Below are 13,796 nucleotides of genomic sequence, written 5' to 3' on the forward strand. Positions count from 1 at the left end.
CCCGAACTTGGTATTGGACCATCAGGAAGCCTGGCAGTACAGCAAGAGCGCGCAGACCGACGAGGAAACGTGGTGGTGGGTTGGACGTCGAATACCGGCCAGCATACAGACAAGACAGTACACCAGTGGCCCTGCTTGGAAGTGGTACGAACAGAGAGAGGCAGACGACCTGACACCACACCTGCAGTGAATGAACGGCACAATACAGCAAAGCATTACACGACAATACTGGTGCGGCGCACCCAAGAATAAGAAGGAGGAGGAGGGGGAGGAGTATAACAACAACAACGACAACAACAACAATAATAATAATTCCAGATCATTTTCTGTTCTGTTAGTCACCCCAATCCTTTTCTTCCTTTTTCTCCAATTCTTTCTTCGGGGTCGCGTCGCGGGTTCGCTGCCATGTACAAGCGCTCATCTACACTTACCCACCTGCGCCACCGAATATTTTACAGCTTGTCGCATCCCCAACCTCCCCAAAGTGCGACCCCAGCTATCGCGCCCACCCATTTCCCTGCAGCCTCGGAAAAAGTGTGCGCTTGCTTTTGGCTGCAACCCTTTTTTCTACCATTCGAATCTCCCTCCACTCTGTTCAATTCTGCTTGTTTTGCTAGCAATTAACAGGCGGTTCCTTGTAGTTCGTTGCTGTTTCCACAGAGCTCGTTGCCCACCTTGTCTTCCCTAGCCTCTCATCCAGCTAGACGAGGCCCAGCCGCCAAGTTGACGACAGCTACCTCTACCAACCCTTTTCACGACCGTAACGACATTGACGAATTCTCCCCCATAACTACACCAGACCAGCGCCAGCAGCGCCCCCTTCTCTCCAAGCTTTCTGGAGCGCCTGCACCCCCAGCTGCTGCAAGATCTACCACGCCAGCTTCTCACCGCCGACTTCGTCGCACTCCTAACTTCTCGGCCACTCCTAGCCCTCGTCCCCAACAGCAACACAGTCCCCAGTCTCCGGGCCGTGTTGTCGTCACTCTTGGGCCAACTGGACACTATATCCTTGCTGACGAAGCTGTTGGGCGCAAACCACATCCCACCCACCCAAAGGCCACCCGACAGCTCTCACAGGGCAATCTTAGTTCAAGTTCCATAGCAACCTCAGCACCATTCACTCACCGTGTTGCGGACTCGAACCCCGAAACCGACGAGCCGAAGTCCCATCCTGTTCTTCGCATCTCCAAGAATACCCATAACGCCGTCCTGTATGCGTTAGAAGCAACTTTGCGGGGCCCTCACACCATCTCTATTGATCCGGTCGAGTGCTATTCTCAAATGGCAGACTTAATGGGCGGCAGGGGTCCTGTCACCTCCAATGGCAATGGCACACCACCCGTTCGTGTCACTGCCGGAAGGCCCGCCGTTGGTTCGCCTTCCGGGATCAGAAGTCCTAAGGTGATTATGCAGCAACGCGCAGAACGCGAAAAAGAACGCGAGAGACAACGCGAGGCCAAGCAACGAGAAGAGCAGGAACAGTTACAACGAGAGCAAGAGGCCCGGTTGCAAGAAGAAGCAGCAAGGGCAGCGGAGCAGAGAGCTGCCGATAAGGCTGCAGAAATGCGAAGAGCTACTGCTGGCGCAGGTTCTACCACTGGTGGAGATCATTCTGCCTCACGACAAGCAGCCCAGCCAACATCCAACCGTCCCAATGCTGATAATGGAGGTCGTACGGCAAGAACGACGGGTATACCCACCAACGTTCAGGCACAGGCATCTCAATCAGCGCGTAACGAAGTTCCGTTGAGAGGCCCATTAAGAACTTCGGTTCCTCCCGCAACTGGGGCCACGGCTGCCGGACCATCTGGGTCCCAATCACAACCCGGAGATTATACGCTCGGACGGGGCAGAAACTCTTTCCCACACGCGTTTGAGCGTTGGGAGACACTATCCGCCCACTGGGAGGGATTGACAAGCTTCTGGATTCGCCGATTAGAACAGAATGCTTTAGAGATACAAGGAGATACCATTGCGCAGCAGTTGTCACGACAAGTGACCGATCTCTCGTCTGCAGGCGCCAATCTATTCCATGCTGTAGTAGAACTCCAACGATTACGCGCTTCCTCAGAGCGGAAGTTCCAGCGTTGGTTTTATGAGACCCGCAGCGATCTTGAGCGCAACCAGGAAGTGACGGCGATGCTAGAAGCCGCGCTCGAGGAAGAGCGAAGAAATAGGAGTGATGCTATTCGGAAAGCTGTGGAACAAGAACAAGGCTCCTCCTCTAAGCTGCATAAGCAATTGGCGGAAATGCGTAAGGAGCTTACCATCTCGAAGGAGGAGGCACGCCGTGCTTGGGAAGAGCTTGGCCGACGCGAGAAGGAGGAACGGGATCGCACCAAGTCTCTGCAACAAGGTCGGCCCACGATTGTTGGAGGCGTACAGGTAGTTCCCATGACGCAAGGCGTTAGTCGAGGGAACACCCAACGTGAGCCCCGATATACGCAGCCTGAGATGCCTGAATACGCACAATCGCCAACGCCACGTACTGCCCATCCGGAGTATACGCAGGCGCCTGCGGTTCAGCCCGTACCAGCCTCCAGTGGACCCAACCCTGTCTTTCAAACTCCCTCGTCCGTTCACCACCAGCAAAGCTATGCCTCGGAGGGAACGATGAGCGAAGGTGAGTACATCCGCGACGCCGCGGGAAATTTTGTCCGCGATAACCGAGGCCAGAAGATTCCTTATCATATTCCTCCTTCGGAAGGATCTGACATATAACTAGAAGAATTCGAGACACCGGCAACACAACCCAGTGCCTATCATGCGCCCATCTCCGTCCCCCAGCAACCCCAATACTCTTCCGCACCAGATTATACAGGTAGCGGCTACTCATCCACCGGATGGGAAGAGATGCCGCAGCATCATCATCCCACACGTCTAAGTGATGTGCTCGAAGAAGAGGAAGAAAGAAGCCGCACTAGCGCGAGCCAGATAAGCCGACACTAAAAGTGTGCGACAAGGAGAGACCCATTCTAGAGCCTCGAATGGTTCATGAAAGACGCGCACATTCCAGGACCTAGGCTCGCAAAATGGTACTCGATCGTTTGATTTCATGAAACTCTTGACGCCAATCCTCGAACGGCCTCTCGAACTACCACGATTTTGAGTTTCTCAGCATATTGCAATTCTTGTTGGAGGCAGTGTTTTTGTTTCATCTATTCTACTCAAATAGCAGCGGTGCAAAGGCGTACTAAGGACATGGCGACTGATAGATTAAAAAAAAAAAGGCATTGCGTTTGTTTTCGAGTCTAGCCACCCATTTATTTGGAGAGCAGCTGGGACTTGTTGACGCGGCGAGCTTGGTGGCGAGCATGGGGTTGCATTCGTAAGACAGCAGAGGCCACGGCGCATCTCTTGCCCTTTCCTACCTCTACTTTTCTTTTAGTTTTCTCTCTTGACTGCGATCAGGGCAGGGCAAGAAACACGGATCAGCCTCTCGATCCAAGGGGGGTAATGATGTTCGGCCCTAAGCTTGAGAAGAAGAGGCTTTGCGGGTAATGAATAATCTGGGGAGGGAACTAACATCGCCGACACAGCGAGCACCACATCCAGAACTAGACCCCCAAATGAGATGGGCAACGTGTATTTATAGTGATAATAACCTGCGAGGACGGGCAGGAAAAACGATGAACCCCAATCATAATGAATGAAACCATTACACAAGAATCCGTTCTGACTCTTCTATACTAAGCTTTATGATGGTGATAGTCCCCATAGCGTTGACCGAAGAAAAACACCTTTAGCATGATTCATCTATATTGTACCACCTAAATGCTAATTACAGGTCACGCTTCCAGCCCAAGTCACCTGTCTACCTGAGATGGTGTGCAGCTCCAGAGCATTGGTACGTCATTGGCTTCCACGATAGTGACCAGCCAGGCGCTGCACTGTACATGGGCACTGTGTTTATCAGATAAACGTCAAAGGCCTTGGCGCCAAGGAAGAAGTACCTACTGTAGAGCACTACTGAGAAGCTGTTGCTACGATAGATTGGCCATAGCATTGCGAGGGGATCTGGAAACGTCTCTCATGCAATTGATAATGAAGATGTCACATTCAATGGCGCCGTCCAGATCACTTCTCCGAACTTGTTCACGGGCCCAGTCGCAGACACAGACGTGCCAGCGACTCGCCTTCTCGACACGACATGCCTTCCCCTCTTCTACCACAACGCCTACAACGGCCGATAGACCCGCCCTCATAACGCCGACAATTCAAAGTGCACGATTTACTCGCTTGCGAAATGAGCTTCCCCCTTCCATCGCTGGTGGAAAGCAGCAACGTCGCTACAAGGCAAAAACGGTCGAAGAAGCGCGCAGTCGATACCGGACTGGGCCGTTCTCATGGAAGGCTGGTGTGTTGTTTGTTCTAGCCGGCTGCGGCCTCGTGTGGTATTTCGAGTCGGAGAAGAAGCGCATGCAGAGGAGGCGCATAGCGGAGGCCACGAAAGGCGTTGGCAAACCCAAGGTCGGCGGTGATTTCAACCTTATAGATCATGAGGGCAAGCCATTCTCTAGTGCCAACTTGAAGGGGCGTTACTCATTGGTGAGCCTTCACTCTTCATTTGTTCTAAATCTAAGACATGCCATACGGTTAGGGAGACGTTTGTATATAGCCTTCGGTAGTGGGAGAGATTGTCATCGCCTCAAAGGAAGGCAGTTGCTAACTTGCGCGCTTTACACTGTAGGTTTACTTCGGCTTCACACACTGCCCCGATATCTGTCCCGAGGAACTCGACAAGATGGCGCAAATGTTCGATCTAGTTGAAGCCCAAGCACCAGGTGCCGTGGCACCTGTATTTATCACCTGCGACCCGGCACGCGACGATCCCAAAGTTCTAAAGTCATACCTTGCAGAGTTCCATCCCAAATTCATTGGCCTCACCGGCACTTACGACGAAATTAAGGATGTCTGCAAGGCATATCGCGTGTACTTCAGCACGCCCAAAGATGTGAAACCGGGCCAAGACTACCTGGTCGACCACAGCATCTATTTCTATCTCATGGATCCCGAAGGTGACTTTGTCGAGGCGTTGGGGAGACAACATAGTCCTCAACAGGCTGCCAGTGTTATCCTAGATCACGTCAAGGACTGGAAGAAATAGGTATGGAAACGGAGAGGGCCGTAATGGTGAGATATTGAGAATGGCTCCGTAAAGAGAGATGCTGGAGGAAATCTGTATCATACAAATTGTGCTGATGGCACCCCTCTCACCTGTGATATTAATGTATATAAACAATATCTATCAAAAGGCCATTTCTAATGACTCCGAACATGCGCAGGGGTTTGTGAATCGGCTGCCTTCTCGTGGTACGCCGCCTATCCATACTACATTATTACCGAAAACTGCTGTACTAGTTAGTAGATGTTGTCTATGCCGACCTTATATTCACTTCGGAAAAGGACAGTATAACGGCTTTGATGCCTTCTCGCAGCTAACGATAAGAGCAACTTTGTCTTGACAACTATGCCCTTTAATCTAGTAACTAGTAGCCTGCGGAACATTGAGCGCAAGGTACTCGGGGGTATTTGCGGTCCATTCACACGAAATAGGCCATTTGGCATAATTAAGTTTCCCCACCTAAACAATGAGGACAATTACCTACTAACCACTATTCCCGCTCGCATTCTCCTGCTCTTCGCTGTTAATAATCTGCCGACAACTCGACCACTTCTCATCCACGTAGTTAATTTTCGCAGATAGCCGGCGGTATGATTCCACGGATACATTGATTGTCTTCCCCATTTCATCTTCCATGATGTTTGCGACGAGAGTTGCGCCTCGGAGCGCTCCGATACGAACGTTGGCCCTGCCCCACACATCACTCCGTAGCTACACTTTCATAGCTCGTGCGAGAACTCAGGCTCGGTGTCTAAATCGGAGCAGCACGCCGCTTCAGGTATCTCACGTGCCAGCTCGTACATTCATTCGTGATGGGAAGGGTTTGGATGCGGCCTCTCGGAAAGCGCCGCGGTTTGCTTTCGCTTTTGAGTAGGTTGAATTTCACTCATCTCTTACAAGCATTGATCTGTGATAGTCATGATGATCATCTACCCGTCTCATGGCTTTAGGTCTTACCTTTGAAGAACAGTGATGGCAGTGCTTGGATCATAATAAAGATCCTGATATGTCAAGGAGAGCGCTAACACTTCTTTCACAGCATTGATGGCGTCTTACTACATGTCGCGAAGCCTATCCCAGGCGCGACAGAGACGCTGGAGTACCTACAACGTCACGACATTCCCTTCATTCTGTTGACAAATGGAGGTGGTAAGCATGAGCACGAGCGCGTCGAAGAGCTGAGCGCGCGTCTCGGCGTGCCGCTGTCGACAGAAAACTTCGTGCAGTCTCACACGCCCTTCCAGGAGCTTGTCAGCACGTCTTGGAGCCATGACAACCTCGATAGGCACATCCAAAAGGAACTTCTTGAGGGCGACTTGAAGTCTGGTTTGGCCGACAAGAACATCCTCATCACGGGATCCGACCCGGCGAAGTCGCGCCTCATAGCCGAGGCCTACGGCTTCCGGTCCGTCATCACACCGGCTGACATCGCAGTCGCGCACCCGACCGTATTTCCCTTCGAGTTGCAGCTCAAAGACTACTACGCGGCCACCGCGCGGCCCTTACCGTCCCCAAATCCCAAGATAGACGCCATTTTCGTGTTCAACGACCCGCGGGACTGGGCCGTCGACATCCAAGTCATTGTCGACCTGCTCTTGTCGCAGAACGGGGTCCTGGGGACATACTCGCCCAAGAACGGGCGTGCCGAGCACGAGAACCACGGCTGGCAGACAGACGGGCAGCCGCACCTATACTTCAGCAACCACGACCTCTTCTGGAGCGCTGCGTACCACCTCCCGCGGTTCGGGCAGGGCGCCTTCCAGGCCGCGCTCGCGGGCATCTGGAGGCAGATCACGGGCGGTAAGGCCGAGATGAGGCGCACGACGATCGGCAAGCCTTATCCGAGAACGTACGAGTTCGCCGAGACGGTGCTGGCGCAGTGGCGGGCGGCGTTGCTGAAGAAGAGCGGGCGCGCGGACGCCGCGGACGAAGCGGCGCCTTTAGCGCGCGTGTATATGGTGGGGGATAACCCCGAGAGCGATATCCGCGGCGCCAACGAGTACGATAGTCCGCATGGCACCGAGTGGTCTTCGATCCTCGTGCGCACGGGCGTCTGGAGCCAAGCGCGCGATGGCGAGCCAAAGTATCGGCCTACGGCCATAGCGGACGATGCGAAGGCCGCGGTGCAGTGGGCGCTGGAGCGCGAGGGATGGCGGTGAGGAGGGTTTGTATGGGGGTGGTTTAGGGGGATAATGGATACCAAAGTTCTTAGGTGTTATGTGGGCTACGATAGAAATAGCGAAGCTGAGAGAAGAGCGATGTCCTCTTTATGATTAGTGTCGGTCAGTTCGGAGTATATATACATACCCGGGAATAGATGCCATTCCATGTTGTTTATGAGATACCTACTTTGCTTATGATAGCTACCTCGTAGGTGTGCAGGTATATTTTCCCTCGCCTACACTAATCAAGAACATACCTCTTGGCAATGACGCCGTGGCAACAGCCAGGTTGCGGTCTTGCGACTCGACTTGAATAAGAAAGTTTTGTCCGGTAAGGTACCAACCACCCACTGCCTAGGTATTTGGAAAACATTGAACTCGTGATTTGTCGAGTAGTTTCTTCAACGAATCTATTCACTTGAAAAGAAAAGAAACGATGGCCGCAGTGTAATCGATGAAAGCCGTCTATTTCATTGTCGACGATGATTAAAGACTCCAATCAGCCCTGACCAACAATCTAAGAACTATGGAAGCGGTTGTCTATGGAACCTATCTGCCGCATATTCTGGTTCGCAACCCTAAGTGATGTTTTCAAAATGCGAGTACCTCATAATAATAATCGGGTCTTTAATAGCAGATTGCAAAGTAGTAGCTGGTTGATCTACCTACAACATCTCCATGTATATACAAGCCTCTGTACATGTTACTATTACTAGGTAGTAATAAGTCCTAACCTAGTAAGATGCCCAACCCAGTAGACAAGTACCCAAGTAAAGATGCGGGGAGCTTGCAACGCAACGCTACGTCATTAGCAGATCCATGATTGACCAGATTGGAGAAAGGCACTGCATGGGGACCCAGGCACGTGCTCTCCCTTGTACACGTGAAAGGCCAGACAGACAAGCATTTTTGGACGGGAATGCAGCTAGGATTTCCTAAAAGCATCTACATGCGACTAGGTAGGTAATGGTATTAGACATACATATGATGTATGTAGATTAGGTAGGTAGGTAGATAGATAGACAGACAGATATGTAGATATGTAGATAGAGGGGAACCTGTCGCAGACGAAACTTACTTATTTGCTTAGGCACTTACCTAACTAACCATGTCGACTCGACACAAAACACACGCAAATACACATACCTACGTAATTAATTCGCCACGAAAATATATATCGGAATTCCCCTTCTTTGATCACCCATGACCTGGATATACCTAGCCTAGGTAGTCTGGAAGGCACATCTTCGTCAGGGTCCTTGAGCCGCCTTATGTAAATTCCACACTGCCTACTAGCACTGCAGGCAAAAACCTGTCTACCTTGGACACTAATTGAACTTGACTGCTGCTACTAAAGGTAAGTCTAGTCAGTCAGCCCCTTTCATAGCCGCCCATAGCCATCTATCTAGGTATCTCATAGCTCCCTTACTGATCCTGGCTGGCGGGCTGGCGGGCTTATCTGCGCTCTTCCCATCGTCACAAATCACAGGCCCGAAATTCGACGAGGGACCTTGTCAGCCTATCACCGCTCCTGTTGGCCGTCAGCAATCGACACACCGTCTCGCCAGGCATCAGCCCATACAATCCTCGCACACGCTCGCACACAAACAATCACACACGCATGCCAGCCCAGCCTCGTGGGAGTACGCACCCCGGCCTACCGAGTAATATCTATCTGTCTTTGGCGCCCTAGCTCTGGTCCAAGATGTCTACCTCCACACCAAATCCCACCCCCAGTGAACCGCAATCCCTCCGATCAGCCATGAAGCACGACGACGAGGGAGAACGGCTCCCGGATGCAAGCACCGCCTCAAGTAGCAAAGGTATGTTCAGCATCGTGTTCCAGCTATGACGCATGTCTCAACTCGGGTCACTCGCCATCCCTTCACGCATTCACCTCAGGCTATGTCCAGCACAGGGGTGACTCATCTGATTTGGGGAGTGTCTTTGTTTTCACATTCAATGCTGCCATTAAATCCGGCTATGATATCCACGCAATTCAAGTCCAAATCTGCCCATGATTTACTCAGTCGTAATTGAGAGCTATCCGGATGAAAGTCTACGTTGTGACTGATGAACAATCACGTGCAAATTGAACCCTGCATTATTACCATAGTACTGTTGAGACCAGCATGCTCACCCGCCTTTAGCTGTACAAATCGCCGAACCAGAACCAGACCCAGATAGTCCTGAGGAAACTCCGCCAAAAAAACAATTCTCCGTGGGCCTCGCTAAACGTCTTAGTGGCCGCCCTCCCATACCCGGCGCCAACTCATCCAGGTCCTCTCTGATCAGTCAGACTAGTTTGGAAGCGCTCAATAGTCTGGCAAGGACCATTTCACCTCAACAAGTTCCTCAGGACTCTGCGTCGCCACAGCGTCCCCATAGACATCGAATTGATGTTGTGGGCGAGAGGCTCATCGCCCAAGTTACCGAGTGGCTTGAACACGAGCGGACCAAACGGCACAATAGGAGAGAAAGGAGAGCCCATGGAAGCCGAAGAAAACACCGTAAAGACGATGCTGAGGGGCCCGGATCTCAATCCACTGGGCAGTCGAGGCGCTTCTCAATGAGCTCTCAATCTAGCGCGGCCTCTCTAGACAGACTTCAGAGGATCATCGATAATAGTATGAGCTCGCTGGGCTTGAATGCTACTCCTCACTATAGCCCTAAACTAGGTAGGAAGTCCCAACGTCGGCGGTCTATACCACTAAACAGAGCCGCATCATCCGACACAGAATTCTTCGACGGAGATGTGCTAGTCCCAAGTTGTGATGGGGTACTAGACAATTCAAAGACACTCAGCTACACGGGTGGACAGACGGCGGAAGGGGAAGAAGCTCTATCACCATCTGGCCAGAGAGAGGAGAAGGAACGCAGAGCGTGGATCACGTTCAAAAGTGAGATCATACGTTTGACACATACGCTTAGACTTAAGGGCTGGAGACGAGTGTCCCTCGAAAGTGGTGATAAAATATGGGTGGAACGCCTCAGTGGCGCCTTGACAAATGCAGTCTACGTAGTCACTCCCCCGGAAGATATCGGGGCAGAGACTGGCAAGAAGACACCGACGAAACTACTACTGCGAGTATATGGCCCCAATGTCGAACACATGATCGACAGAAAAAATGAGCTAAACGTCTTGCGACGGCTTGCGCGGAAGAGGATTGGTCCGCGGTTATTAGGAACATTCGCTAATGGGCGCTTCGAACAATATCTCAATGCCATCACGCTCACTTCCGAGGACATTAGGGACCCAGACACGTCAAAACAAATTGCTAAGAGAGTGAGGGAGCTCCATGACGGCATGGAGGTGCTGGAAGAGGAAAGGGATGGCGGACCGGCAGTTTTGAAGAATTGGGACCATTGGCTTCCCAGAGTTACGGAAATCATGAACTTTTTGGATGCTAAAATTACGGCGGGGAATCTTGGGCCGGTAAGAAGTCCGGTAGATGCTTGGAAGGAACGCGGCCTTGTCTGCGGGACCGATTGGCCAACGTTCAAAGCCACCTTTGACAGATACCGGAAGCATCTTTTTGACCGATACGGAGGCTCAAAAGTTGTCCGGGAGCACCTTGTGTTCGCTCATAACGATGTAAGTTTGAGCAGGATAGAACATTAAAGATGATTGCTGACCTTTTTTCTAGACTCAGTACGGCAATATTCTTCGTGTTCGGCCCGACGACAAGAAATCACCTTTGCTACAACCCAACTACGAGCATAAACAGTTGGTAGTCATTGATTTCGAATATTGTGGTGCGAACGTGAGGGGCTACGAATTCGCGAACCATTTCACAGAGTGGTGCTATGATTACCATGACGAGTCAGCGTCTTTTGTCTGCAATGTAGCCAAATACCCAACACCCGAAGAACAGCATCGATGGGTCAAAGCGTACGTTACTCACCGACCGGATCACCCGCATCCAGGGTTATCAACGCCAATAGTGAGCCCCATCTCCACGCCAGTCATGGACCCGACCACACCATCGCTTGAGCCAACCAACGTCGGATCAAGCAGCTCCATCGTGGAATTTATGTTGGATGCTCGAGTCCCACCAGGTGGCTGGAAAGAAGAAGAGAAGCGTCAAGAAGACAAACTCGAGGAACAAATTAAGTCATTGATGGAAGAGACCCGGTTGTGGCGTCCTATATGTAGCGCAATGTGGATTGCATGGGGTATCATGCAAGCAAAGATTCCTGGCCTCGACCCGGAAGAAAACTCCGAAGAAGAGGAAGGAGATCCTCATGCTTTCGATTATCTGGGCTATACGCAAGAAAGAGCGATGTTCTTTTGGGGTGACTGCGTTGCCTTGGGGTTAGTAAAGCTGGAAGACTTACCGGAGAGGGTCAAGAAGAATAGTAAGTCAAACTTCATTACCTTTCTCATTTTGCCATTAATCCCAAGCTCGATAATCTCCATCAGTCAACGTCATATTTCCATCTTCTCATGTGCCCACACTACTTCTTCTATTCAACATGGCGTTAAGTTGGTTGACTAACCTCATCTTCTAGTCAAAATACCCAAGTACTAGGCAATATGCGATCGGGGTTTAAGGAGATTTGTGAGCGACGATAGCTTGGGTAGCTGGTAAGCTTTCTTCTTTGGCGATGTCAATCGAAAAAAAATGTACTCATCAAGAGCTCGGCGATTAATCGGCGACTATTTTGAAAGAAGTGAGTTGATGATATAATGGCCTAATCTGTTGACCTAATAAAGAGGCTTCGAGCTCCGTACTCCGCAGCTTAGAATACAGAAAGAAGCATCGGAGTTAAAAGCTAGCACCAAAGATGACTAATGATTGAACTAAATCCCGTGGTTACATTTCTAATTACATCGGCGATATTGGAGCCGTCGGGGAAACTCTACCCGCTGGTCATGCGTGATGTGCGTATGGGGTAATTCCATCTCGCCACTACGCCTTTTAGATTGCAGAATATCAAGTCGACTCGATTACCATTTATAGCAGCTCTATCCTCTCCATGCAAGTCCCAGAGCCTAAGCTTAACCATAGCTAACAGCATCAAAGAGTTTTATTGCATTTCCTTTGTTCCGTAAGACGTAAAAAATCGGGGCGTGCCGCAGTACAAACACAGGAGGTTCTCGTCAACCCCTCATTTCCAAATCCACTAGATTGATGGCGCCATTCCGATATACAATCCATCATTAAGTAATCAACCATCATCAACAACAAACAATAAAGACGACGTCGCAGGGATCACACCAGACCAGATTCTCACGGAAACATAAAATAGAGGAAAGAGAGAGACAAAGTCAATAAGATGGCCACTACAGCGGTATTCAACCACATCGACGTCTTGTCGCCCCTCGTCAAGACCCCGAAGCACTGGACCAAGGTCGACGGGGGCGGCATGTCGTACAAGCACAGCCAGGTGAAGCGCCCAGTGCACGACCTGCGCGCCGAGTCGCCCTCGGAATTCAACACGGACATCTCGGGTTTCGGACTGCAGCACTGGCCATCAGGCGAGAAGGCCTTCGTCGACGACGCCGCGGTGCGCGGGGCGTACTACGCCGACGTCGAGGCCGTGCTGCGGGCCAACTGCGACGCGCTGCCGAGCAACATCGGGACGGGCCCCAACGGCGCCAACAACAAAGTGCGAAAAGTCGTCATCTTCGACCACACGATCCGTCGGCGTTCTCCAGAGTCGGCCCGCGGCCCCGTGCAGCAGGTCCACGTTGACCAGACCCCCGCGGCGGCAGCAGCGCGTGTCAGGAGACATTTGCCCGCGGACGAAGCGGAGGAACTGCTCAAGCACCGCTTCCAGCTGATCAACGTGTGGCGACCCATCAGTCATATCGCTGCCGACTACCCGCTTGCCGTCATCGACTGGAGGAGCACGATGCCGGGTGACTTCTTCGGCGTCGACCTGCTGTATCCGAAGAGGGAGGATGGCGACGACGACGATGACAGGGGCAAGGAGAAGAAGGCGGTGGCTGTGAATGCGAATCTGGACGGGTACGAAGTCCGCGGGGAGACGAGTAAGTCCTATCTATCTATCCCGTATCACGTAAACCCAGTTCCAAATTTCCGCAGCGCAGTAGACGGGGAAAGAAAACAAGCTCTCTATCCCCCTTTTTATATATTCTCAATCTTGAGCTCTGCAAAACCCATTGATCTAGCAATTTTACTAACCGGGATACGACGCAGTGGGCGTTGCGGCGAGCGACGAGCACCGCTTCTACTACATCAAGGACATGTCGCCCGACGAGGTCCTCATGCTCAAGTGCTACGACTCGTGGGGCGAGGGCGAGCCCGGCGGGAAGAAGGGGCTCGCGGTCCGGACGCCGCATACGGCGTTCGAAGACCCGGCTACGCCTGCCGATGCGAAGCCCAGGGAGAGCATCGAGGTGAGGGCGTTGGTTTTCTATGAGGAGTAGAAATTGCATTTAACTTGCTCCGTTTTTTTTTTTTTTTTTTTTTTTTTTTTTTTTTTTTTTTTTTTTATTTTTTTTTTTTTTTTTTTGGTTTTTTTTTTTTTTTTTTTTGTGT

General features: G+C 51.4%; 5 protein-coding genes across 5 annotated transcripts; all 5 read left to right on the top strand.

Annotated features, from left to right (window-relative positions):
- Positions 1-405: 405 nt before the first annotated feature.
- Positions 406-2,949, top strand: F5B22DRAFT_634086 (uncharacterized protein; the record flags this gene model as incomplete). The annotated part of the gene is made up of 3 exons (XM_047976933.1): positions 406-534; positions 832-2,623; positions 2,726-2,949. 3 exons carry the CDS (start codon positions 406-408, stop codon positions 2,947-2,949), a joined length of 2,145 nt encoding a protein of 714 aa, XP_047834188.1.
- Positions 2,950-3,889: 940 nt separating this feature from the next.
- Positions 3,890-5,345, top strand: F5B22DRAFT_593102 (SCO1/SenC-domain-containing protein). Its single transcript, XM_047973987.1, has 2 exons — positions 3,890-4,548; positions 4,691-5,345. Exons 1-2 carry the CDS (start codon positions 4,033-4,035, stop codon positions 5,105-5,107), a joined length of 933 nt encoding a protein of 310 aa, XP_047834189.1. The 5' UTR covers positions 3,890-4,032; the 3' UTR covers positions 5,108-5,345.
- A 48-nt stretch (positions 5,346-5,393) lies between these two features.
- F5B22DRAFT_593103 (HAD-like domain-containing protein) lies at positions 5,394-7,313 on the top strand. Its single transcript, XM_047973988.1, has 2 exons — positions 5,394-5,995; positions 6,165-7,313. The coding sequence occupies exons 1-2, from the start codon at positions 5,760-5,762 to the stop codon at positions 7,282-7,284; spliced, it is 1,356 nt and encodes a 451-aa protein (XP_047834190.1). The 5' UTR covers positions 5,394-5,759; the 3' UTR covers positions 7,285-7,313.
- A 1,679-nt stretch (positions 7,314-8,992) lies between these two features.
- On the top strand, positions 8,993-11,819 carry F5B22DRAFT_643195 (kinase-like protein; the record flags this gene model as incomplete). The annotated part of the gene is made up of 4 exons (XM_047978228.1): positions 8,993-9,110; positions 9,438-10,882; positions 10,935-11,646; positions 11,800-11,819. 4 exons carry the CDS (start codon positions 8,993-8,995, stop codon positions 11,817-11,819), a joined length of 2,295 nt encoding a protein of 764 aa, XP_047834191.1.
- A 619-nt stretch (positions 11,820-12,438) lies between these two features.
- Positions 12,439-13,720, top strand: F5B22DRAFT_461763 (methyltransferase). Its single transcript, XM_047972067.1, has 2 exons — positions 12,439-13,285; positions 13,455-13,720. Exons 1-2 carry the CDS (start codon positions 12,568-12,570, stop codon positions 13,682-13,684), a joined length of 948 nt encoding a protein of 315 aa, XP_047834192.1. The 5' UTR covers positions 12,439-12,567; the 3' UTR covers positions 13,685-13,720.
- The last annotated feature ends 76 nt before the right edge of the window (positions 13,721-13,796 follow it).

This window comes from Xylaria bambusicola (assembly GCF_022495145.1).
Source record: "Xylaria bambusicola strain CBS 139988 unplaced genomic scaffold F5B22scaffold_6, whole genome shotgun sequence".
NCBI lineage: Eukaryota > Fungi > Ascomycota > Sordariomycetes > Xylariales > Xylariaceae > Xylaria > Xylaria bambusicola.

Coding starts and splice junctions, on each gene's coding strand:
- F5B22DRAFT_593103 (XM_047973988.1), top strand. CDS start 5,760: ATGATGTTTGCGACGAGAGTTGCGCCTCGGAGCGCTCCGATACGAACG. Junction 5,996..6,164: donor CGGTTTGCTTTCGCTTTTGA/GTAGGTTGAATT, acceptor CTTCTTTCACAG/CATTGATGGCGTCTTACTAC.
- F5B22DRAFT_461763 (XM_047972067.1), top strand. CDS start 12,568: ATGGCCACTACAGCGGTATTCAACCACATCGACGTCTTGTCGCCCCTC. Junction 13,286..13,454: donor CGAAGTCCGCGGGGAGACGA/GTAAGTCCTATC, acceptor GATACGACGCAG/TGGGCGTTGCGGCGAGCGAC.
- F5B22DRAFT_593102 (XM_047973987.1), top strand. CDS start 4,033: ATGCAATTGATAATGAAGATGTCACATTCAATGGCGCCGTCCAGATCA. Junction 4,549..4,690: donor TGAAGGGGCGTTACTCATTG/GTGAGCCTTCAC, acceptor TTTACACTGTAG/GTTTACTTCGGCTTCACACA.